The following is a 25,870-nucleotide window of genomic DNA, read 5'->3' as shown; positions in this document are numbered from 1 at the left end:
GTTTAACAATTTAATATTTAACAATATCCAAAACAACCCGCCCCTATGGTGATATATTATGCATGTATTATACATAACTACTTCCGCGCGGTTTCACCCGCTCTGCTCGGTTCCTATTGGTCATAGCGTGATGTTTTGCCTGTAGCCTTCCTCGATAAATGGACTATCTAACACAAAAAAACTTATTGAATTCGGACGAGTATTTCCAGAGATAAGCGCGTTCAAACAAACAAAATTTTTTTTTGAGGGGGAAAAGTCATCCAGTGACTTCTTCCACTTTGGGCGAGGCGAGAGGGAGTGTCAGACTCTTACTGACTAAAAACCACCCCGTTCCTACTCCTGCTTTTCGAGCCGGAGCCCCGGTAAACCCGCTAGGTAGTCCGCAGCTCGCGGAAGTAGCTAGTTTGAAATAAATAATTTTGACTTTGACATGTCCCCCCTAGGAGCGCAACCCCTCAGAGCGTCGTATCCGCCCAGTGATCGTAGAGGCGGGGCGCGGCCGCGACTCGTGCGTGGCGTGCGCGGCGCGCGGGGGACACCTGCGGCTGCTGCGGCGACTCCTGGCCGCCGGGGCTGATGCCAACGCAGAGGCACTGCCGCCTAGCGACCTGGTAAGCTGGTCGTCATCATTGACAGCTTATAAGTGGCTACTGCTGGCAAAAGATAAAATCACCTCTCATCGCAAAGCCCGGCTCTTTTTTATGCTAAATGAGCAGATGGATCACCTGATGGTAAGCAATCGCCGCCGCCAATGGACACCCGAAATACTAGAGGCGTTACAAGTGCGTTGCTGGCCTTTTGAGGCTCCCGTGCTTCGGCACTGCTGGGCCGGCTCGACCGGAGTGATACCACGGCCGAGCAGTACACCGACGTGAAACAACGCTTTCGTCATCTGTTGTGTGTGTGAGGTTACTGGAGATCCAATTACCCCCCCCCCCCTTCCCAATCTTCCCAATCTCCGATTTCTCTTCAACTCTTATATTCCTAATCCCCAAAAAACAAACAACGCACTTGTAACGCCTCTAGTGTTTCGAGTATCCATGGGCGGCGGCGATTGCTTACCATCAGGTGATCCGTCTGCTCGTTTACCGGCTTATACCATATAAATGTAACATGTGTCTCACCAGATGGGTAGCGGCGACATGTCCCGCGACCGTCGCCGCTCCCGCTCGGCGTCCGCCGCCATGACAGGCGCGAGGGGGACCTCCGGACCTTCCCCTGCAAGGGGGGGATACAATAATGATAGTGAGTATTATATATTTAGCTTCAGACAGCGGCTTTACCCTTGTTCCCATGGGTTAAAAAGTAGGCTTATTCACATGTAAACTTCACAAATGCGATGTAGGATTTATGACGTCATCCGTTGATTTGTTTATCGATCGTCTATGTGCGACTTCTGTTATCTGTCATTTGTCATGTGTCGCCTCACGTTAAATTCAACAAGACTTTTAAGGCTAATTCTGATAGACTTTCAAGACGTAGAATTTTTAGTATTTCATAGTATTGTATTTACAACTCAGTAGCTTTTGCCAGCGGCTTTGCCCCTTGATTCTGTGGGATAAAAAGTGCCCTGTTTGTTATTCCAGGCCAAAGGAGATTGTCCAAATCTGGCTATTTGTCAATCTGTTGTGTTTTTCGTCAAAATTTCGTCAAAATATTATTCGCTTTGTTCTTTTGCATTGTGAGTGTTGAAACTCCAATTTATTGCGTGAGAAAATACAAAGTAGACACATTAGTAGGAAAACATATTTTGTATATATATTATATGAAAATAACACTAAAGGCAGGACAGCCATAAAACATTATTGCTGCAACTGCATGGTGGGTCATAGAACAGTAGGTTGATGTGCACATATAATAACTATTATTTGGTTTTTAAGCTGGGCAAGGTACCAGAAAATTATGAATCCACCTGCTAAGTTCCTTGACCATATTTTAATTACATATGAATCGGATTAATAATGCATTTTAATAGAAAAAAAATTTTTATTTCATGCATAACCAGTTTCAATAAAATGTAAAAAAGTATCTAAATATAAATCTTGATACAAAACTAAGTTTGTATCTTCATTCTTACTGATATGAACTAATAAATCAAACATATATTATTAGCTGAAGTGCTTGTTCAAAAATAGCCAAAGTCCCATACAAGTTGGTCAATCCCCTTTCATTGTAATCCCTTCTAGCAGTTTTGGTTTACTAACTTGAAGTTACTGTCACAGGAGACAGCCCCTGGACAGCATTAGCCATAGCAGCTCGCGCGAAGAACATCCAGGTGGTGGAGCTACTCCTGCAGCACGGAGCCACGGACCCTCACTGCCGCGCCATCAGGGAGTGTGCACGCCATGGCCTTACTGAGCTACTGGCGAAACTGCTGGCTACCAAGGTACTGTACATGTTATACCACCGCCTCTTTAGACGTGGGTGTCGTATACCCGATTAAGAGAGTAATATTATACATTATACCACCGCCTCTCTACATGTGGGTGTCGTATACCCGACTTATACAGTGCACATTTCTGATATCCTTTAGTCCATTTAAAGTGAGATCTTCAATCTCACTACCTTTTTTATTACCGTGGGTGTAGTATACCCGATTGAGGAACTACATGTTACTGATAATCTTGAAATGCTTAGTCCTCGATAAATGGTCTATCCAACAGAAAATGTATTAATCGAATTATTCAAATCGAACTAGTGATTCCGAAGATTAGCGCGTTCCAACATTCATATATTTTAGTGTAGAAAGACTATACAATGTGATTGGGGTGAGACTTCTAACCCGTTAAAGCTGAGTACTATATCTAATTTTATCTAATTTTAGGGGTTATACCCCTCCCCTAAAAATTATGGCTATTTTAATATTTTTTTTACTTTATGTGATATCAAAGGTTATATGCGTCGTATAAACAAACAAAAAAAACGACAAACGGTAGCTAACTAATTCATTGCTCTTCTCATATGTTTGATAATATTTTGGTGAGAAAAAAAATCATTTCTGAATATTTTTATCGAAAAAAATCACTATTTTTCAATATTTTCAATTAGGGGTTCAACCCCCATATTATTATTTTTGTCGATAAAATTAGATGTAGTACTCAGCCTTAACGGGTTAGAAGTCCCACGCCTATCACATTGTATACTTTGACTACGCTTAGACTGTATCGGCTTCGATTCCCTTTCGAAGCAACTCTTTGTGTGATCCGCAAATTGTTGATCCGGGTCTGAGTGTGATGTGCATTTAGATAGATTATAAACAGGCCGTGCAGAGTGTAGCGGGTTCGATTCCCTTTCGAAGCAACTCTTTGTGTGATTCATAAATTGTATGTTTGTAAACGCACCCACGACGCAGGAGACAAACCCAGTATGGGGCAAAAAAAAAAACTTAACACTCCATTTATCCCCCCAGGCGTACCCCGACCCTGACTACAAGTTGAACAAGTCGACGATATCGGAGGCGTTGTTCGCGGAGCGCGCCGGGGACTCCGCCCTCACGTACTCGGCGCTCTGCCCCTCCACCGCCGTCATGCTCAACTGGAGGGAGCTGCGGGCCCAGCTCGCTACTATACGGTATGTGCTATAGGGTTAGGTCATTGGGTCTTTAGTACCCTTACTATGACCTTTACCATCTCCAAAAGTGTGCGATCCTGCGGACGGCGAGCAAGGGTAGCTCGCCGCCCGACCTAAACCAGACCCGTGCGTACGGCGCGTCGCCCTCAAGGAGCCATCAGACCACCACAGATGGGGCCCAGTAGGGCTGATGCCTGATCCGAAGCTGCGGACTACCTAGCGGGTGTACCGGGGCTCCGGTGCGAAAAGCAGGAGTAGGAACGGGGTGGTTTTTAGTCAGTAAGAGTTTGACACTCCCTCTCGCTTCGCCCAAGGCGGGAGAAGTCTATGAATGATTATTAAAAAGTACCGACTGAACCCTGCTTCTCTAAAAACTAGGTTGTTTTCACATTATTCATTGTTACCAGTACCCTTAGTACGAGTTTGTTTTACGTTGAACGAAAACGAAACGAGAGCGCGTTTTTCACTCTGATTGGTTGGTTCATTCGCACTTACTAATCAGTACCTCAGTATGCGCTCTGATTGGTTGTTTCATTTGCACCGGCCAATCAGAGCTGAGAAATTATACTAAAGGTACTGGTAATTTCAACACAATCCTTCTAGACAAAAATGAACCATATCCCCCCTAAATCTAACCCCCCTCCCCCCAGCATGTCGTGGGTGCGCGCAGCCTGTCTCCGCGTGAACTCTCGCCTGTCCAGCAGCGAGGCGGCGCTGCACGGCCTGACGCGCCTCGACCTGTCCAGCAACGACCTGCGCCTGCTGCCGCCTGAACTCTTCACCATGCTGAGTCTCAGGTCAGTCGGGGAGCTTCTTCATCATCATCATCTACATATTAATATGTGATGCAAAAACTTTGGACCGCTTTTTACGAAAATTGCGCGGACGTAGGAGCATAAAAGTTGGTACACTTATAGTTTTGTGTAGAAGTGCAGAACGCTAATATTTTTCAAAAATAATGCTTATAAAGTACATTAAATCAATAAATAAAACATTACACACACATGCATAGTATCTGATCGTATTTGACAAAACGTCAAAATCGATAGACATTGCGATGATATTCTCACGTCTCATATGAAAAGAGTTTTATAAAAGAGTTTGTTTGAGTTTTAGTCAAATAAAAATTATCCTTGAAAGTATGTTAAGTGGTATTGTAAATCGTATATGGTTGAATTTCGACCACTAGGCGACCACTAGTATTAATTTATTATGTTATCGGCTTACTATTATTATTATTATGTAATCGCCGCGTCGTGGGTCGCGAAATGCTGCTCATGAATATGAGCCTCTAGCATGGCTTGAAACTAGTCGAGTTCCTCGTCAAAACAGTACGTGAGTAAGCCGATAACATAATAATTAATTTAATAATAATAATAACGCCTGGCAACACCATGACGTCAACATGGAAAAATTCTGTCTGCTTTTTATATTTATAATTTATACATTGTTTTTAAAATCAAATCAAATCAACACCGTTTCAGAACTATTTATACTACCCATAAATATTTTACAAAATCAAAAAAAAACCATTATAAAAATAATAATAAACAGTGACATCACAGTGACAGTGACAAAAATAAGAAAAACCTAATATTATATACTAAAATGAAGAAAACTATATAAAACCATGTTGACGAGAGCCAGGAGGAGACGAGGCGCACCCCCACCATCCCCGGACTCGTCGCTCAGCTCCGCCTCGCCGTCGCCGGAACCCAACCACGAACCGGTGACAGCAGTAGCGTCGAGCTCGAGCGACGAATATTTCTCCCCACCGACGTCGCCGCCACCTGTACGTCGGCCGAGGAGAGGCCGGCCACCGACGGGCTTGGGAGCCAGGGGTCAACAGACCCCGGGACGGGTCCCCGCTGCCGGTGGTTGTGCGCGGCGCATGAAATGGTCTCAAACAATAAATGAGAACGTCATGCGCGCGTACTACGGTGCTACGGAGGGAGGAACCAACCTCACTGCGTACCGTGAAAGGATGCTGTCGATGTTTCAGGTACTCGAGCCATCCGTCAACGTCTCGGCTCAACGACTCTCGGATCAGGTGCGGGTCATCCAACGCAATCGTAGATTGGATGAGGCTGCACTTGATCGGCTACGCTCAGAAGCACTGCACAACCGTGTCGTCCCCGTCCCACCACAAGAGGTGGCACAAACACCTACAGTGTCACAAAATGTGATACCAATCACTCCTACCGCTAGAGTGAAGGACGACAGGGTTGAACAAGTAAGTACTCAGTACAATGAACGACTGAGGAGTGCTTTGGAGGATGCGATTCGTGAGTATAGATTTGCTCCTTTAAAACCAAAACTGCCACGTTTGCCCATGTGTGGAAGAAATAGGGCACTGGTAAGTGCTCTGGATTCGCTACTTAAAACATATTTTGAAAGTAGCGAAAACCTCTATGATACACACTCGATTCTGTACTGTGGGGCGGTAGCAGCTTGTCGAGTGGCTAACGTCAGATTTTCGAATCTTGACGCAGCAGTCCGACCAAAACCAGCAGTACCAGCCTGGCAGTGCAGGATTGAGCGTCGTATCGGTGAGGCCAGGGTGCTTATCGGCAAACTATCCTGCTTCAGGGAGGGCAATACTCGTCCTAGAGTGATGCGCTTTGTAAGACGTGCATTTGTGGGGACTGAAACCAGTCCTCATGAATACATGTCACGTGTTACAGAGCGCATCGACTTCCTGAAGCAAAAAGTCTACGCATGGGCAAATCGTATCAGGCGATACAAAAAGCGAGTTGAGCGATATACTCAGAATCGCATGTTCCAAAGAGATCAGAGATGGGTATATAGAAATTGGGAACGATCCAACCAAGATGTGACTGATGGGCGGCGACCGGATGATGAAGCCACTAACACATTTTGGCGCAACATCTGGTCGGTGCCTGTCAGCCACACAGAGGATGACTGGATCTGTGATGTTGAGCGAGGGTGTGAAACTGTGCCAGAGATGGAGGAGGTGATAATCACCTCCTCTGATGTGAGCAGTGCAGCCTGTTCGGTCCCAAATTGGAAATCACCGGGGCCAGACGGGCTGCACAACTTCTGGCTCAAATGGTTCACCAGTTCACACGCTCGCTTAGCATCGCAGTTCCAGGCAGCTTTAGAAGCTGGATCGTTGCCCCAATTTCTAACAACAGGCGTTACCCATCTGCTCCATAAATCAGGTAGTTCCACTGAACCCAAAAATTATAGACCAATAACATGTTTACCAACGGTCTATAAACTTCTTACATCTATTTTGAGAACAAAAATAACAAAACATATTGAAAAACATTCCATTATGTCTGTATCTCAAAATGGATGTAGGAAGGGGTCTCGTGGAACTAAGGAGCTACTCCTCATTGATATGGTTGTAAGCCAACAGGTTCGTCGGTCCCGAAAGAATTTGTCTACATGCTGGATAGATTATAAAAAGGCATATGACTCTGTGCCACATACATGGCTCATGAGGGTGCTGGAGTTGTATAAAATAGATGCAACTCTACGCGCCTTCTTGCAGTCATGTATGAGGCAATGGAGTACTGTGCTTTGCTATCCGGGATGTAGACAAATCCAAGGGAGTGAAGAACCTGTAAGGATAGTGCGAGGAATATTCCAGGGTGACAGTCTGAGCCCACTATGGTTCTGCTTGGCCTTGAATCCTCTCAGTACTTTATTGGAGGCTTCAGGGCTAGGCTATCCTTTGCGGAGAAGGGGTCTAGTCATATCCCACTTACTTTACATGGATGACCTCAAGTTGTTTGCTCCAAATAACAAACAACTGATGGAACTACTGAAAATAACTGAAAAATTTAGTAGTTCCATCAGAATGGAATTTGGAGTAGATAAATGTGCGGTCATGCATGTGAAGCGAGGAGGGATTGTGGAATCTGAGGGTCTAGAACTCTCAGATTTCACAAAACTAAGAGCGCTCTCCGCAAATGATACTTACAAGTACCTGGGTATGTCAGAGGGATTAGGCATTAATGGACCGGACATGAAACAATCGTTACGGGAACGCTTCTTTGGCCGCCTGAATAAAGTGCTGAAAAGTTCATTATCAGGCGGAAACAAGGTGCGAGCCTATAACGGTTGGGTCATGCCGGTTCTGATGTATTCTTTTGGTATACTCAAGTGGACTCAGACTGAACTTGACACCCTGGATAGGCGAGTCCGAACACTGCTGACTGCAAATCGTATGCATCACCCTCGTTCATCGATCATGAGGTTGTACATCCCGCGGAAGTGTGGGGGTCGAGGCTTATTAAATGCTAAGACCCTTCATAACCGTGAGGTGTGCAACCTCAGGGAATATTTCCTGAAAGTAAACGAGGGTATGCATCGAGAAGTAGCAGCAGTGGACAATGGATTCACTCCACTATCTTTAGCAAAAGAGAACTGGCGCAAACCTGTGGTACTAACCGTCAATGACCGCAAGGAGGTATGGCATGCAAGAGCTCCACGGACGCTTCTTCCGGGCCCTACATGGACCCAGTGTAGATTTTCTGGCGTCCGTATCTTGGCTACGATTCAGTAATCTCTTTGGAGAAACTGAAGGATTTGTCTGTGCAATTATGGACGAAGTTATCCTTACGAATAACTACCGGAAATATATTATTAGGGATGGGACCGTTGACATATGTCGGGCATGTCATAGTCCTGGTGAATCCATAAGACATATAATTTCTGGTTGTGGTCGTTTGGCTAATGGTGAATATTTGCATAGACATAATCAGGTGGCCAAGATTATCCATCAGCAACTTGCTTTGCACTACCAACTTGTTGAGTTTGAGGTTCCATACTACAAGTATGCGCCCGATCCAGTTCTCGAAAACGGCCATATCACGTTGTACTGGGATCGATCTATCATCACTGACAGGACTATTGTAGCCAATAAACCTGATATAGTGGTGATAGACCGACAAGCGCGCCGCACGATGATAATCGATATCACCATCCCTCATGACGAGAACCTCGTGAAAGCTGAAAAAGATAAACAAATAAAATATCTTGACTTGGCTCACGAGGTTGTCGACATGTGGAATGTGGATTCGGCTATCGTTGTGCCGATAGTCGTGTCGGCCAACGGATTAATACCCAACAGCCTTGACAACCACCTTAGGAGGCTGGGGTTGGGCGGATGGATCAAGGGCCTGATGCAGAAGGCAGTACTCCTCGAAACGGCACGTATTGTGAGGAGGTTTCTGTCTCTGGAGCCCTAACCACCGGTGGCTTGGGCCACGCTCCCGCTACTGGTCGGCTCCTATTTTTATATTTTTAAATAATATTTTATTTTGTATGTATACTATTTAAAAATGTAAATTTAGAGAATTTTAAATAAATATAAAGAATTTAATATGTCTCACGAAAGTTACAATAGAAAAATATATTAAAAAGACATTCCAATTTACACAACATACATACATACTATTTTAACGTTCCATTTTAGCACTAAGTAAACAATGTTGTTGTAGGAACGCAAGTAATATAATACTGTTAAATTAGTAATTAATAATATTGTTTTGATACAAATTTCACAGTCATCATCATCAATTATTGACGTGTAAAAGAGTTACATTGCAAAAATAAATATCATTTATCATTATTATTTATTAATGGTCTTGACTACGCTCTACGCACTATGCAATGGCTGGGCAACTGGCTGCTGTGCAACGTGTAGTGAGTTTGATTCTCGTACAAAACGCCTTTGTGTGTTCCACAAATTGTTGTTTCGGGTCTGGGTGTCATAGAGTGCATCGAGAGACTTTTGGTATGTAACACTCATGGTAAGTGTAGAGGTTGGGATGTAATGTAAACACTAAGCTAAAGTTTCAAGGTGAGTGGCGAAAAAACATCATGCATAACGATGAGTCAGAGTTTGACAACCCTTACTCTTCCCCCTCGGTTTGTTATTTATAACCGACTAAGTCTCGACTAATCCAGACTCCTCAGTCTTTAGACTCTTCAAGATTGGTAAAGCATCGTGTGGGCTTCGGAGCAGGTGTATTAGAGGACCCAGTGCCCCTTACTTGTACTGGGGGTGGTCACCAGGGTGGATTAATGAGGTAAAAATCTCACACGCCCTAGTATTTTATCCCCAGAAAGCCCCCGTCAAAAAAGAGGCTTTTCAAGACTCTAAAAAACCAAATTTCCAAAACCCTACAGGTACTTAAACGCAGCCCAGAACAAGCTAGAACGTCTGCCCACAGCAGAAGATCCCTTCGAAGAAGATTTGGACAGCAAGAAGAAGAAAAAGAAACAGAAGAGTAGACCTGAGGTGTACTCCGCACCTGTGTTGCAAGAAGTTTACTTGCAGGTGAGGAGATTCATTAATTGAGTAGTTTCCTAGGTCAAAAATAAATTATTTTGACTTTTCATTACAATAGAATACGGCCCGTATAACCGTACTTTCATTTATTAATTTGATGACATAATAAATTTTCATCATTTTTGTTCCCATAAGTACCCGACTGCGCCAGAAGGAGGGTGAGTATTTTAGAGAAGTAAGTATGATATTTGACGCAAATATTTGATGACGTAGTAGCGATCTCCTACAAAAAATTCATAGAAAAGTATAGTTTTTGATATATCGATAAAAATATTGAATTTGACTAGTTAGAAACTACCGTACTACGTGAGGCTCAATTAGGGAAGGGTTTTAAATACATACGGTAGTCAGTTTGACCTGTATACTTCCTTTCCAAATGACCAGTCGGTTAAGTTCGGTGCTGTTTTATTTAATTTTTGATTTGATCTCGGATTGTATTGGATCGGAAACTCATAGACATAAATGAAACACTAAATAGCTCGTCTTAACTTCTAGCATTAGTGTTAGTGACCATGTCAGTTTAAAAACCCATATGATGTTACCTAGGACAACCGCCTAGAAGAGCTCCCAGCATCCCTATTCCGTCTCCCCTCCTTATCGACCCTGGACGTGTCGAACAATAAACTGCGCGCGCTGCCCTCCGCGCTGTGGACCGCGCCGGCACTCCGGGACCTCAACGCCGCACTCAACCACCTCCGGGACCTCCCTACTGGACCCCAGGTACGGATACCATGTGCTTACCATCATACTGTCTTCTTTATTACGGTCCCGCCGCGCTGTGGTCACTCCGGGACTGCGGAACCTCAACGCCGCACTCAACCACCTCCGGGACCTCCCTACTGGACCTCAGGTACGGATACTATGTGCTTACCATCATACAGTCTTCTTTATTACGGTCCCGCCGCGCTGTGGACCACCCCCGCACTGCGGGACCTCAACGCGGCACTCAACCATCTTAGGGACCTCCCTACTGGACCTCAGGTAGGGATACCATGTGCTTACCATCATACTGTCTTCTTTATTACGGTCCCGCCGCGCTGTGGACCGCCCCGGCACTCCGGGACCTCAACGCCGCACTCAACCACCTCCGGGACCTCCCTACTGGACCCCAGGTACGGATACCATGTGCTTACCATCATACAGTCTTCTTTATTACGGTCCCGCCGCGCTGTGGACCGCCCCGGCACTCCGGGACCTCAACGCCGCACTCAACCACCTCCGGGACCTCCCTACTGGACCTCAGGTACGGATACTATGTGCTTACCATCATACAGTCTTCTTTATTACGGTAGCCGCGCTGTGTTCATCACTCTCAACGCGGCACTCAACCACCTCCGGGACCTCCCTACTGGACCGCAGGTACGGATACTATGTGCTTACCATCATACAGTCTTCTTTATTCCGGTCCCGCCGCGCTGTGGACCGCCCCGGCACTCCGGGACCTCAACGCCGCACTCAACCACCTCCGGGACCTCCCTACTGGACCTCAGGTAGGGATTGTGCTTACCATCATACTATTCTTGTATACACTTTATTTTATGTTATACCCCTTCATACACTTCTTCAACAGTATATTAAGTCGACGGCACTGTCATTCTTGGTATGTGTGGAGTGCAGTCGCATCTCTTAAAAAAAAACTAGAATTGTGAAACATTAAGTAAAATATTAATTAAACAAAATCAAGTTGTTTAATTCAAATAATAACAACAATACAATTGGGCCTACGGTAACTTCACTAATACAACGCAAGCAAAATTCAAATTCAAATTTGAATTTCATATTTTAGTTAATACGCAAAAATGTTATGTGTATCAAACCTATGGTATGGGTATGTGATCCTACCTTCAGCCCTTTTAACGTGATTGAGTAACAAACATACACACAAACTTTCGCATTTATAATATGTATTAGTAAAACTATGTTTGTACAGAGTAACTCAGAATGCAGCAGCCCGCAGCAGCTGGCGTCTCCCTCGGAGACTTCGCCCCAGCTCAGCGCTTCGCCCTCCATTGGAAGCGCGCAGTTCGCTATGGCTATGCAGTCGGTAAGTTACTGAGTGATGTGAGTGAGTGAGTGAAGTGAACTGAGTGAGTGGATTGAGTAATTTTTGTTTCATAAAAATCTTCATTTTAAAACTTTATATCAACACCTTCACTTGAAGACTGACTGTCATTTTTTGTCTTTGAGAGTGAATGAATAATTGAGTGAAGTGAGTGAATAAGTAAGCTCTTCTTCTGCATAGTAATCTCCACTTTGGAATGAGAAAAACAACTTTACTATAGGACTAACTGAGACACTGAATGACAATTTATTGTCTGTTAATGATATTCTTCGATAGCGTCAGCGAATAAAACTCGAAATATAGAGCAAATAAGACAATTGTGTATTTATTATAGAATAATAAAAGAAACTATAACAAAATTGCTGCGTCACCGCCGTGGAAAGAAAGAGAAGTGCGCAGCTTGGTGCGCAGCGACGCTAGCGAGTCCAGCGCCTCCAGCCGGCGGCAGCGATGTCTTGTATAGACATGTCTTTCAATATTTTGTTTGATGTTCAAAATTGTTTTATATTGGTCTAATTGAAATAAATGATTTAACTTCGGGTGGGTGATTGTATAAGTAAATAAGTGTGTGTGTGAGTGAATTAGTGAGTGCGTTAGTGAATGAATGGCTGAGTGTATGAGTGAGTCACTGAGTGAGACCCATAACAGGAACTAAAATTGATTTAAATATCAAAACAATCTTTATTCAGAAATCATCATCTCGAAGCCCGTCGATAGAGCGCAGTGAGTCGGAGGCAGCGGACGACGATGAGAACGATTCGATTCCCGTGCTGGCCAACCGCGCTGGGAATGCTGTGTAAGTATAAATATCTGAAACAAAGTTATGAAGCTCGCGAGTAATATAATTGACGGTTGATTTTCGTTTAAAGCAAGATGTCATTAGGCCATTTTTTATGGTATAAGCCGGTAAACGAGCAGACGGATCACCTGATGGTAAGCAATCGTTGCCGCCCATTGACACTTGAAACACCAGAGGCGTTACAAGTGTGTTGACGGCCTTTTGGGGGTTAGGAATTTAAGAGTTGTTGGGGGATCGGGGATTGGGAAGATTGAGAAGTGAGCAATTAGGCCTCCGGTGCTCTCACTCACACAACAAGCAAGCGTTGTTTCACGTCGGTTTTCTGTTCGGCCGTGGTATCACTCCGGTCGAGCCGGCCCAGCAGTGCCGAAGCATGGCTCTTTCACACCCCCATTACCATACAAAATGCTTAGAAATTTATCGCAATATATTATTAGAATTCAAAACGGGATATTTACCATGTTTTTCTATTTCTATGAGTTTCCGATATTTCGGCACTGTTGCAAGCGCCATGATCACGGATGAACTGGTTCATCATTCATAATATTAGTGTTAGTGACCATGTCAGTTTAAAAACTTTTGTCGAAATATGTTTTGAACCAGACTACTAACATCTTAATTCTTATCACCTTTCCCCAGTTGGTCGGAAGCGCGTCGTGCTCACACGTGGCGCGGTGTAGTCGAGGGCGCTCCGCCCTCCACGGCCCGCGGGGGCTCCGCCCTCACCGCCCTCAACCTAGCACACAATCAGTTCACCTGTGTACCCGTCGCCTTGGCCTGTAGGGCTCCCAACTTGACCAGGCTGAATATGGCGTATAATTCGCTTAGGTAAGTCAAAAATCTATATAATTGAAAATGTATGTGAGCACGTAACTTCAGAACTACTCGACCAAATTGGATAAATTTCTATTTGCATAAAGAGGTAATATTTGTTTTGATTGTTTGTTTGCGTTGAATAGGCTCCGAAACTACTGAACCGATTTAAAAAATGCGATAAAAAATCATGACATATCACAAGGGGATCGGGGATCTTTATAGTGTATTAATTTTTCGTCAAATCGTAAATTAACGTTTCGTCTGATTTTTAAACAAAGTCTTGAAAATTTCCTAAATGAAACAGATTTTTTTCTGCACTTGATGACAGAAGTCGCACATAGATGATCGATGAACAAATCAACGGATGACGTCATAAATCCTACATCGCATGAAGTTTACATGCGAATAAACACGGATAGAAAATCCCAACGAACAACAGTTGGGCAGAAAGCCCGCCAGACACGATCACCTCGCCTGGTCGGAGGATACTGCTTTACTTAGGGAGCTTTACTCTCTGTTCCCTGAAAATAATTTATCTATATTTTTTTGTCGTGTCAGTTATTGTAAGTAAGTAATAGATGGATGGAAGGAGATTTTGTCGGAATGCCAGAAGTACTACGAGGGGAACTTATGAATGCTGTTAATTCCTCTTTAATTATGTTTTAGTTATGTATGTAAGTTGCTATAATTGGATACCGATCTACCGTTGTAACTTTTGAATTAAATAAATAAAGAAATTGATATTTTTTTCATTATTTCGCAGATCTATGTCCTATGTGACGTCATACCCTACTAGTCTACGGCAATTGGATCTTAGTCACAACGAGATTACATGCTGGCCCAGTTTGCCGCAAGTAAGTACTCTATGTTGTAGTTATAATAAGGTTGTATTTCGTTTGAAAGAGCTGTTTTTTTGTATGGAATCGTGTTTGTTGGACGATGTTGTTACAAATGCACGGTGGACGCGGTGACTGGACAACCGGCAAATAACGTGTAGCGGGTTCGATTCCCGTTCGAAGCAACTCTGTGTTATCCACATTTGTTGTTCCGGGTCTGGGTGTGATGTGTATGTGGATTTGTATGTTTGTCACACGACACATCTACAACAATCCTAATGTGAGGAAAAGTTTTAAAAAAATAAAAAGTAAAAATGCATGATGTATTAAAACTGTAGTACAAAAGAGAACGCTTAATAAGACATTTAATTGCCGGTAAAAATGGCGTCGCTGTACAATTGTGATAGCTGTTTATTTTTTATTGCGATTATTTCGATGATTTATCATACTAGTAACAACTCGATTCTTAATAACACTTTTTAAACTAACAGCCTGAACGAGAAATTCAGCCATTCAATCAAATGGCTAGTCAGTCAGTTGAATGACTAATTAAACTTATTGAAATATAAGTAAAACTACGTGAAAACAGTTTAGAGCTATATTGTTTTATTTCAAACTAGCGACCCGCTCCGGCTTCGCACGGGTGCAATCTTGATACTAAATATACTACAGAAAAACTGTGTAACGTTGTATACATATAAAAACATAGCAGCCCGCTCTGGCTTCGCAAGGGTATAACATATATAGCCTATGTCACTCGCTGAAAAAATGATTAAAGTCGATCCAGTAGTTTTGAAGAGACACACACACACACACTTTTTTAGTTTTATAACAACAGTATTACTAACCTATTAAATTAATATACAACAAAACTAGTTGGCAACACATAAATTACTTGAAATAAATGTTTTGACTGTTTCCAGGTGGAAAGTTTCGGTTCGACGGAGGGGGATCCGTTGGCCTGTTTCTGCCCCAACTCGGGCAACAATGTGAGGTCCCGACCTCGCTCCGGAGGCTCCGTGAGGTCCCAGCTACTCAGCGCTGCATGTGTCGCCAGGAGACACCTCAGGCTGGAGGGACTGAGGACGTTAGTGAGTAGAGAAGTTGTTGTTGGTATTAAATAGGGGTGACGGGGAATGGGGTTTGAAATAGGGGACGGGGGTTGAGGAGAATGTGTGTGAAATGAGATGATTGTTTGAAGGAAATGGCAGGGAGATAGTGTAAGTGAAGTGGAAGGCGAGAAAAAAGAGATGGAGGGGGAGGAACTTTACCTCTAACTCTCTGCGCTACCCCCTCCCTCTTTACGCTCCAAATGATCTTCCTGATAAATATCTATGATACTATGAATGTTTTGGACTATTTACATACTACAAGAACTGGTATTTATAATTTGACTACACGATGCGTGGTCTGGCTGTCATCAAACTGATTGGTATTTATAATTTGACTACACCGCCTGCCACGCAACGTGTACCAGGTTCGATCCTCGCACGGAACAACTCTTTGTATGATCCACAAATTGTTGTTTCGGGTCTGTGTGTGTTGTGTATGTGTAGACTACACATGACAACCAAACCCGAAACTTGTATGTTAAAAAAAATCTGTTTGTTCCAGATCCTAGCCAATAACCTCCTGACTCGTATCCAACTGACGACAGACGACGATGGACTGTCGTCAGCTGCACAGGAGGACTCCACTACTGACGATGACGATGAATGGGTGAGATTTAGGGATGAAAATGATAGTGCTTTGGCCCCGATACCGGATATTCGGTTAGCTGCGAGGCCGGATATCTGGCTACCAAATATTCGGCCGCTTATGGCGTTACAAGCACGCGTAAACTACTGAACTGATTTTGATGAAACTTGATACAGAGATAGACTAGACAACGAGATAGGATATAGACATAAAGAACATTTTGTATTCCTGCGAAAAAGCGCGACACGGATGAGTTTAGGGCGAACGACAGAACGACAGAATTCAGTGCGAACGGTATCGCGAGAAAAATCTAGTGATATATTTATTTATTTTAAAATTCTAACACCCCCTCTCACCTCGCTCAATGCGGGAGAAGACATTTAATGAAAAAAATAATTCTTCTTTAAGACGTTAGCCTAGCTTGAAACTAATCGAGTTACCCCGTCATCAAATTCTTAATAAGCCGATAAACATCAATAATTGACTTCTCTCCCCCCACAGAACACAGGCTCCCCCCTCAAAGGCCGGCTCCTGTTCCCCCTACTCTCGATGCTGGACGTCTCGTGCAACCTGCTCCGCGGTATACCACCAGCTATACATGAACTCACCAACTTGTCCGTACTCAACATCAGCGGGAATAAAGGTTAGTGACGTTTTATAGACTTTTGTAAGTGTGTGATGGTTTTTTGTATGTTTTTGGTGGAATTGTGGGGGGTTTTGTGACTTTCTGGTGATGTTTGAGGGGTTTTAGTGATTTTCTTATAGCTTCTAGTGACATGATTTTATTTTATTTGGGAAACAAACAGAATTATGTACAACAATTACATGCAATTTAAATAATACATAGTCCAAAATAGTGTCCACATGAAAATATACCTTAACGCCAAATCCAATTCAATCAAACATGAGTGAAAACATTCAGTGTATGAATTCATATATGAAAACGCCTGTTTAAAAAACCACTTAATTAATATATAATAAGGATTAAATACTTAAATACGTAATAACTAATAAGGATTAAGTCACACTACGGGGCAGGAGGCAAACACTGATGGTGACTCTGTGGTGATATTAAGGGGATTTCGTGACTTTTTGTTAGTTTTTGGTGATTTTTGCATGATATGACTTTTGGTGACTTCCTGGTGACGTTATGTGGCTTTTTGGTGATCTATGGGGTTTTTAGTGACTGTTCGTTACTTTATGGTGAGAGTGAGACTTGACTGACCTATGACAGTCAATCAGTGTACCCAAAACAGAGGATTCTTCCAGGCCTACTTGAATTTTGATCTTATTTATCATACTCCCCGTGTGTTACTCTGTGTAAGATGGTGAAAGATAAAGAATGAGTGTGTGAGAAAGAGAAAAGTGTGTGATAGAGAGAAAAAAGAGTGAGTGAAAAAGTATGAGGCGAGCAAAGTATGTGAGTAAGAGAGAAAGAGAGAGAAAGATAACGAGATATTTGTCTGTCTACCTATCACCGTAACTAGTCTAGTCTACTAAGACACCGTAACTCCAAAACAGATAGACCGACATAAACACAATACATATTTGTATTTATTAATTAATATATTATTAACAGATATAACAGACCTCCCCCCACAAATGGGCCTCCTATCCCGCCTGTGGAACCTCAACACGGTGGGGTGTTCCCTCCAAGACCCTCTGCGCTCCATGTTGCAATGTGGTCGGTATAAGAGCATGGATATAGTGGGGTACCTCAAATCCGTCCTCCAGGAGGCCCGGCCGTACACGAGAATGAAGCTTATGTTCGTTGGATTACAGGTGAGATTCGGTTGGCTATTGTTTTTTTAGGATGCTACCATACAAATCGAACGATAGACGATAGTCCACAACGAAGTTATGAATTTTTCCATTCGCGCCGCCGTGCGAATCAAAATTAGGTAGATACTGGTACTAGGCGATCAGATTTACAGAAGCAATGTTTCGTAATATTAGCGAGTGACCCTTGTAGTGTTGTCACACAATTATATGATTTGAAATCTGGGACCATGCGACACCAAGTATTTGATGCCAATTTTTTTAAAACATATTTTAAGCTAAAGCTCCGTGTAGAATTTGATGTATGTATATGGTAATTTTGTTACACGTTGTATATGTTTTGTTTGTATATACCCAGGGTATCGGCAAGACGAGCTTACTGGAATGTCTGAGGCAAGAGTCTTCTATACAACATCGAAGGAAACCTACGGAGGTATGTCACATTGTATTTTTTACATAAAACTACATTCACATTGTTTTAAAAGATTAGGTAGGCACTTTGGAACGAGCACCTTCAGCAGCTTCACTGACGGATAGACTGACAGACTATTATTCATTTTTTTAATTGTTGACATTTTATAAGATTCATAGCAATTGGCGTCTCATTGTCTCTGCCTACCCCCATGGGAGATAGGTGTGATGCTATGCATGGTTGTATATATTTTGTTAACATTTCATAAAGTACCTATTTATGGTTTAATTGGAATAAATGATGACTTTGATTTGACTTTCACATACTATTATTTGCAAACATATTTTATTTGTATAATTTCAATTTTAATCTAAAACAGGGTAGACAGAATGTGCTTAATAATATCACCCAATAATACAATGTTATACCCAGTTTTCATTAGTGGTGTTATATATCCCATGTAATAAGGGATGAGTCTGTTACCAAATACCGATTTTAAATTACAGACTCCACGCCCTGTGCTATAACAGAGAATATGGAAAAACTCAAAAAGCAATACTTTGGCCTTTACTTGAGGAGTATAAGGAGGGTAGGGAGGCCTTTCCCCTGCAGTGGACGATCATGGTTGAAATATAAATCTAATACTTTGCCCGAACCGGGAATCGAACACTGCTTTGCACTCACCGTTGCGACAAACTGGACTAACTACTACTTTGTCTATTTTGCCCAGCACTGGGCAAAGCGTATGGGCAACAAGTCGTCCCGCCGCGGCAACGTGTCCACTGTGGGGGTGGACATCGGCACCTGGGTGTATGAGAAGCATCGCTCCACGCGGGGACCCATCACTTTCCGCACCTGGGACTTCGGGGGGCAGCAGGAGTGAGTATTGACAATCTATTTATCTATATAGAGGTTTACAATTTTATAGAGAGATTAAGATAGCACTGGTGAGATTCAGGGTGCTTTTCCACCAGAGATGTCCTCTACGAAGATGTGATAGCTAAGCTATGAAAGTATGTGACCGTTTCCACTGATAAATAATCTATGTAGCTGTGTGAGGAAGATGTGCAGCTCGAGTATGTGATGTATCGATAGTAGGGAAGCAATCCATAGCACACATCTTTCCATATAAAAAACATAACTTAGCTGAGTCCGTTTCCACCAATGCTAAGCTATGTGTACAAATGAATATGATTGGTGGAAGCCACGTAGCATAGCACATCTCTGGTGGAAAAAGCTGTTTTGTAGGAAAAAGGCTATTACAAAACAATAATTGTGTTATCGGCTTTAAGCCGATAACATAAATACGCACGTAAAGGTGCTCCCACACAGCGGTTATATAACGTTATATACAACAATGTGTAACAATATAATATTTGCAATAGCGTGTAACATACTCTACAACTACTTATAATTTGTTTAAACACAAATGTTAAGTCAGTCTCTAACGTTATACAACTGCTGTGTGGGAGCACCTTAACTGTTTGACGAGGAACTCGACTAGTTTCAAGCCATGCTAGAGGCTCATATTCATAAGCAGCATTCCGCGACACACGACGCGGCGATTGTCGCGCTGCTACTCTGAGTGATTGTAACAGTTACGTGAGTAAGCCGATAACATAATAATTAATTTAGTATGTCTCACGAAAGTTATAATAAAAAAAGCTATTATAAATATTGAATCTCACAAAACAGGTATTATGCGACCCACCAGTACTTCCTCTCCCGGAGGTCTTTGTACCTCGTGGTGTGGAGGGTCACGGACGGGAGGAAGGGACTCGCCGGCGCACTCAACTGGCTCAGGTATATATGCAACGCCACGCCTTTTATCCCCGAAGGGGTAGGCAGAGGTGCACATTACGGCACATAAATACCACTGTATGATGTATGCTCACTTTTCAACATTTGTGTTATAAGTCCCATGTAATAGGTAGTGAGCCTATTGCCATATACTGGGCACAATTCCAGACTTCGTGTTACTACTAAGACATTTTCGAAAAACCGAGAAAAGCCCAGCAATACTTGGCTCGACCTGAGAATCGAACCCGAGAGCCCTAAGTTCCGCAATCTGGGCTCATTAGATAGATCTATTTCTCCTGATGGTTAAAACTTACATGAAATACAAATAGCATGTTTTTTCCGAAACTAAGTAAAATTATTATTAATGATGTATTGGCAGATCTATACAAGCTCGCGCTCCGGGTTCGCCTGTCATCATGGTAGCTACACATTACGATCAAGTTGCTAACGTAAGTATATAAAAACAATCCCTAACTCCTTAACCCACAAAAAGCCGGCAACGCAGTAACTCCTTTAGAGCTATGGATGTCCTTATCCGTGTGCGGCAGCAATTGCTTACCATCAGGTGTTACGTCTGCTCGTTTACCACTATTTATCTAGCCTTTTATGAGGGCCGCCGATTGTCTTATTGGCACGGCAAAATATGTAGATTTTTTTGAGACACTCAAGCCACAACCTTCCTCACCTCTACAACTCCTGTGCACCAGGATCTACAGTAGATACAACCATGAAAACACCGGAACACTGAAGTCCAAATGTCCCAGGGACATGAATGACTGTCTTGGATCCCGCAACGAAATAAATCAGAACATAATTATTAGAATAGAAGAAAAAGCATAACATGTATACGTTTAAAACTCAAGAAATTCTTCATTTATTTTATTCTTTTTAATATTTCTTCTTTCTTCCTTCTAGAGCAATCTCCCAGAGAGTGAGAGTCCGGAGGTCCTCCAACGCCTGATCAGGTCTTCCATTATGGGCGCTCCCGATGCCGACAAACTTGGACTGCCTCGCGTACTGGATTCTGTTGAGGTAAGTACAACAGGCAGACAGTACAACAGTATCCATAGTTTAGGAGGAGAGAGGAGGGCAAAGGCAGTGCCGGCGTTAGGAGGGGGCGTGATGGGGCGATGGCCCAGGGCGACAAATTCTGGGGGCGCCAATGCCGCCGCCGATGGGATCCGCAAAAAACTAACACTTGATATTGCTTCCCTCAAGTGGGCGCCACAATATTTTCGCCCGGGGTGTCAGTGGCCCTTACACCGGCACTGAAGGAGCTTATCTGTTTGGCCTGTATGTATGTCTGTATGTTTGTGTACGACTATCTCACGATTGGCCGAACTGATTTTGATGCGGTTTTTAGAAAACTATGTGTTACAAATAGGTGCAAGTTTTACTACAATAACTGGCTTTGAATTCAAGTGTAGGAGAGCCATGCTTCGGCACTGCTGTGCCGGCTCGACCGGAGTGATACCACGGCCGAGCAGTACACCGACGTGAAACAACGCTTGCGTTGTGTGAGTGAGGTTACCGGAGGCCCAGTTACCCCCTTCCCAATCCCCGATTCCCCAAAAACCCTTAAATTCCTAACCCCCAAAATACCGCCAACGCACTTATAACGCCTCTGGTGTTTCTTGCTTACCATCAGGTGATACGTCGGCTCAATTACCAGCTTACACCATAAAAAATCCTACGATTTGGGTTATATAGTTTTGACATTGAATTAATAAATATTTATTGAGATTTTATTAGATTGAAATTGCATTTGCTAAAGAGAAATGAGGGTAGTTACATTATGCTGAATGTAATTGTCTGTACATGTGTGTACGTATGCTTGTTACAGGTATCCTGCAGCACTCGACACAACATCAGACTACTAGCTGACATCATCTACTCGGTAGCATTCAGTGTCAAACCACCAGGTAAGCAACTTTTAATCATCATCACATCAACAGCCTATATGTGGCCACAGCTGACCAAAGGCGTAGCATTAATCACCACGCTGGCTCATGAGCATTAGTATTGACTATTCTACTTTATGCAACGCAGTAGGCATTTTTAAACGAATTAAAAAAATCTCTCTCGGGGGATCTCAGTTTGACCGAACGCGTCTGGCTTAACCGATTTTGATGCGGTTTTCTTAGAAGACTTAGAAGAAAGTTTTAGGTATATTACGTGACTTAAAAAAGGAGTAGGTTCCCATTAAAAAAAAAAGTTATTTTAATAAAACTCTGCCACACTTGGATTGTCTCCCGTATCGTGTGTGTGTTTACAATCATACAATTTCACATAAATGACACCCAGACCCGAAACAACAATTTGTGGATCACAAAAAGATTTGCTTTGTGCAACGTGTAGCAAATCGAATCCGCTGCACGTTGCACGGCTGATGGTGATGATGATAATAATGTGAAATTTATAAATTATTATTATTACTTACATATCCCCCCCATCCATTATGAATATATCCCCCCCTCCCCCCAGGCAGTAAGGAGCCCCTGCTAGAGCAGCGTATCCCGGCGACGTACCTGGCGCTGGAGGAGTGTGTCACCTCCCTCGCGGCCGACCTCCGGGAGCCGGTCCTCCGGCATGACGAGTATAGGAAGCTGGTGGGTATACTGTCTGTCTGTCTGTTTAGCTGTTCTAAGAAAAGTTAATTAAAAGGAAAGAAACAAAATTCTTCATTAATATAATATGTTATCGGCTTACTCATGTATCTGTTTGAAGAGGAACTCGACTAGTTTCAAGTCATGCTAGAAGCTCATATTCATGCTCACATTCTTGTTGGGTAGCAGCGCGACAGTTGCCGTGTCGTGTGTCGCGGAATGCTGCTCATGAATATGAACCTCTAGCATGGCTTGAAACTAGTCGAGTTCCTCGTCAAACAGTTACGTGAGTAAGCCGATAACATAGTAATTAATTTAGTACGTCTTAGAAACTACACATAACTCGGAAAAAGTCTCATTAATACTTGCTGTTGCTAAGTTTCGAGCCCGCACCCTTATGCATGAGAATCGGACGTCTTAAACCTCAAGGCCACCACATTTCTTCAATTATTTAATTATTTCTTTTGTCCCAGGTAACTCAATACATGCAACAGAAGAATCATCGCATGTTCCGTGATGCTGCAGAGTTGCATCAAGCTACTATGTTCCTGCATGAAAACGGTACGACATAACTAAAACTTACACAAAATTAGGAACGGGGTGGTGTTTAGTCAGTAAGAGTATGATACTCCCTCTCGCCTGGCACAGGGCGGGAGAAGTAATTGGATGATTTCCCCCTTTTAAAAAAAGTTTGATGGGAAACAATAAAAATAAAACTAATGATTATACAAAAATAGTATCTTCGGGAAAGTTGTTTGTAATCATGAGTATAATCACGTGTTTAAATATCGTTCACTAATTATCAGTCACCCTATACACTAACTATTCTAAATAGTTTAATGCTTATAATAAAAATCTGATTTCTTTGACTTTATTATCTCTACTTTGAATATCGGAAACTCATAAAAATTGAAAAACATGGTAATATAATATATCCCGTTTCATGTTCCAATTCTTTGACTTTATTTTAAAAATACATTTTCACACTCAATGTTCCCTCCTCAGGCGTCCTCCTGCACTACGACGACGCGACCCTCAAGGAGCTGTACTTCCTGAAGCCGCAGTGGCTGTGTGATGTACTGGCGCACGTCGTCACCGTCCGGGAGATCAACCCGTTCGCCAACAATGGTAAGCAACGCTAGGCGAGGACTGGAATTAGATGGGTCATTATAACAACGACGCGACCCTCAAGGAGCTGTACTTCCTGAAGCCGCAGTGGCTGTGTGATGTACTGGCGCACGTCGTCACCGTCCGGGAGATCAACCCGTTCGCCAACAATGGTAAGCAACGCTAGGCGAGGACTGGAATTAGATGGGTCATTATAACAACGACGCGACCCTCAAGGAGCTGTACTTCCTGAAGCCGCAGTGGCTGTGTGATGTACTGGCGCACGTCGTCACCGTCCGGGAGATCAACCCGTTCGCCAACAATGGTAAGCAACGCTAGGCGAGGACTGGAATTAGATGGGTCATTATAACAACGACGCGACCCTCAAGGAGCTGTACTTCCTGAAGCCGCAGTGGCTGTGTGATGTACTGGCGCACGTCGTCACCGTCCGGGAGATCAACCCGTTCGCCAACAATGGTAAGCAACGCTAGGCGAGGACTGGAATTAGATGGGTCATTATAACAACGACGCGACCCTCAAGGAGCTGTACTTCCTGAAGCCGCAGTGGCTGTGTGATGTACTGGCGCACGTCGTCACCGTCCGGGAGATCAACCCGTTCGCCAACAATGGTAAGCAACGCTAGGCGAGGACTGGAATTAGATGGGTCATTATAACAACGACGCGACCCTCAAGGAGCTGTACTTCCTGAAGCCGCAGTGGCTGTGTGATGTACTGGCGCACGTCGTCACCGTCCGGGAGATCAACCCGTTCGCCAACAATGGTAAGCAACGCTAGGCGAGGACTGGAATTAGATGGGTCATTATAACAACGACGCGACCCTCAAGGAGCTGTACTTCCTGAAGCCGCAGTGGCTGTGTGATGTACTGGCGCACGTCGTCACCGTCCGGGAGATCAACCCGTTCGCCAACAATGGTAAGCAACGCTAGGCGAGGACTGGAATTAGATGGGTCATTATAACAACGACGCGACCCTCAAGGAGCTGTACTTCCTGAAGCCGCAGTGGCTGTGTGATGTACTGGCGCACGTCGTCACCGTCCGGGAGATCAACCCGTTCGCTAACAATGGTAAGCAACACGTATTAGATGGGTTAGATTTATGATTTTCCTTGTGCGAACTGCTAGGGAGTGGAACTCCTTGCCGGAGTCTATGTTTCCTGATGGGTATAACCTGGGTGTCTTCAAAGCCCGAGTGAATAGGTTGCTTATGGGCAGACGTGCTCCATCGTAGGCCGCATCATTACTTACCATCAGGCGAGATAGCGGCCAAACGTCGACCCATTAAATGTAAAAAAAAAAAATATTGTAACTTTCGTGAGACATACCAAATTAATTATTATGTTGGCTTACTCACGTACTGTTTTGATGAGGAACTCGACTAGTTTCAAGCCATGCTAGAGGCTCATATTCATGAGTAGCATTCCGCGACACACGACGCGGCAATTGTCGCGCTGCTACTGATACGGGTTAGATTTATTAAAAAGTAATGTTTGCTGCTTAGGAGTTAGTAAAGTAGCTTGGGAGTGAGTAGGTTAAGCAATGCTAGCTAAGGTCGGGTTCTGATTGGTGACCGTTTCTTGTCAAGATTTAGCCTGCTTTTCCACCAGAGATGTGCTATGCTACGTTGCTGTGGATGCGTTTGGATTCCACCAATCATATTCGTTGGTACATCTTAGCTTAGCGCTGGTGGAAACGGACTCAGCTAAGCTATGTTTTATATTTTTATGTTGTTTTTATCATAATTATTAATTTTATGTTTATTGTTTTTTTTTTCTTCTTTAATGGTGCAAATAAACTGTTTTTCTTTCTTTCTTTATATATTTTTAAGATGCGAGCTATAGATGTGTGCTATAGATGCGTGCTATAGATGCGTACTATGGATGCATGCTATAGATGTGTGCTATGGATGCGTGCTATGGATGTGTGCTATTAAAAATAAAACTAATGAGTATACAAAAAAAGTTTCTTCGGGAAAGTTGTTTGTAATCATGAGTACAATCACGTGTTTAAATATCGTTCACTAATTTACCAGTCACCCTATAT

At 43.2% G+C, this 25,870-nt stretch overlaps 1 protein-coding gene across 2 annotated transcripts in view; it reads left to right on the top strand.

Moving 5' to 3' along the window:
* The window catches only part of LOC118278394 (leucine-rich repeat serine/threonine-protein kinase 1), a 93,749-nt gene that overhangs the window by 23,703 nt on the left and 44,176 nt on the right, over positions 1-25,870 (top strand). For both annotated transcript variants that reach the window (XM_050703392.1, XM_050703393.1), the window contains 24 exons: positions 444-611; positions 1,128-1,245; positions 2,223-2,386; positions 3,410-3,570; positions 4,221-4,367; positions 9,733-9,883; positions 10,442-10,615; positions 11,826-11,939; positions 12,647-12,753; positions 13,396-13,584; positions 14,336-14,426; positions 15,332-15,499; positions 16,023-16,127; positions 16,608-16,749; positions 17,686-17,888; positions 18,244-18,318; positions 19,028-19,176; positions 19,993-20,100; positions 20,477-20,546; positions 21,013-21,129; positions 21,941-22,019; positions 22,582-22,706; positions 23,177-23,264; positions 23,709-23,831. In XM_050703392.1, the coding sequence (XP_050559349.1) occupies positions 444-611; positions 1,128-1,245; positions 2,223-2,386; positions 3,410-3,570; positions 4,221-4,367; positions 9,733-9,883; positions 10,442-10,615; positions 11,826-11,939; positions 12,647-12,753; positions 13,396-13,584; positions 14,336-14,426; positions 15,332-15,499; positions 16,023-16,127; positions 16,608-16,749; positions 17,686-17,888; positions 18,244-18,318; positions 19,028-19,176; positions 19,993-20,100; positions 20,477-20,546; positions 21,013-21,129; positions 21,941-22,019; positions 22,582-22,706; positions 23,177-23,264; positions 23,709-23,831 (3,136 nt within the window). The remainder of the gene's footprint in view (positions 1-443; positions 612-1,127; positions 1,246-2,222; positions 2,387-3,409; positions 3,571-4,220; positions 4,368-9,732; positions 9,884-10,441; positions 10,616-11,825; positions 11,940-12,646; positions 12,754-13,395; positions 13,585-14,335; positions 14,427-15,331; positions 15,500-16,022; positions 16,128-16,607; positions 16,750-17,685; positions 17,889-18,243; positions 18,319-19,027; positions 19,177-19,992; positions 20,101-20,476; positions 20,547-21,012; positions 21,130-21,940; positions 22,020-22,581; positions 22,707-23,176; positions 23,265-23,708; positions 23,832-25,870) is intronic.

Source organism: Spodoptera frugiperda, chromosome 24 (genome assembly GCF_023101765.2).
Source record: "Spodoptera frugiperda isolate SF20-4 chromosome 24, AGI-APGP_CSIRO_Sfru_2.0, whole genome shotgun sequence".
NCBI lineage: Eukaryota > Metazoa > Arthropoda > Insecta > Lepidoptera > Noctuidae > Spodoptera > Spodoptera frugiperda.
This window is presented reverse-complemented; position numbering and strand designations above follow the sequence as displayed.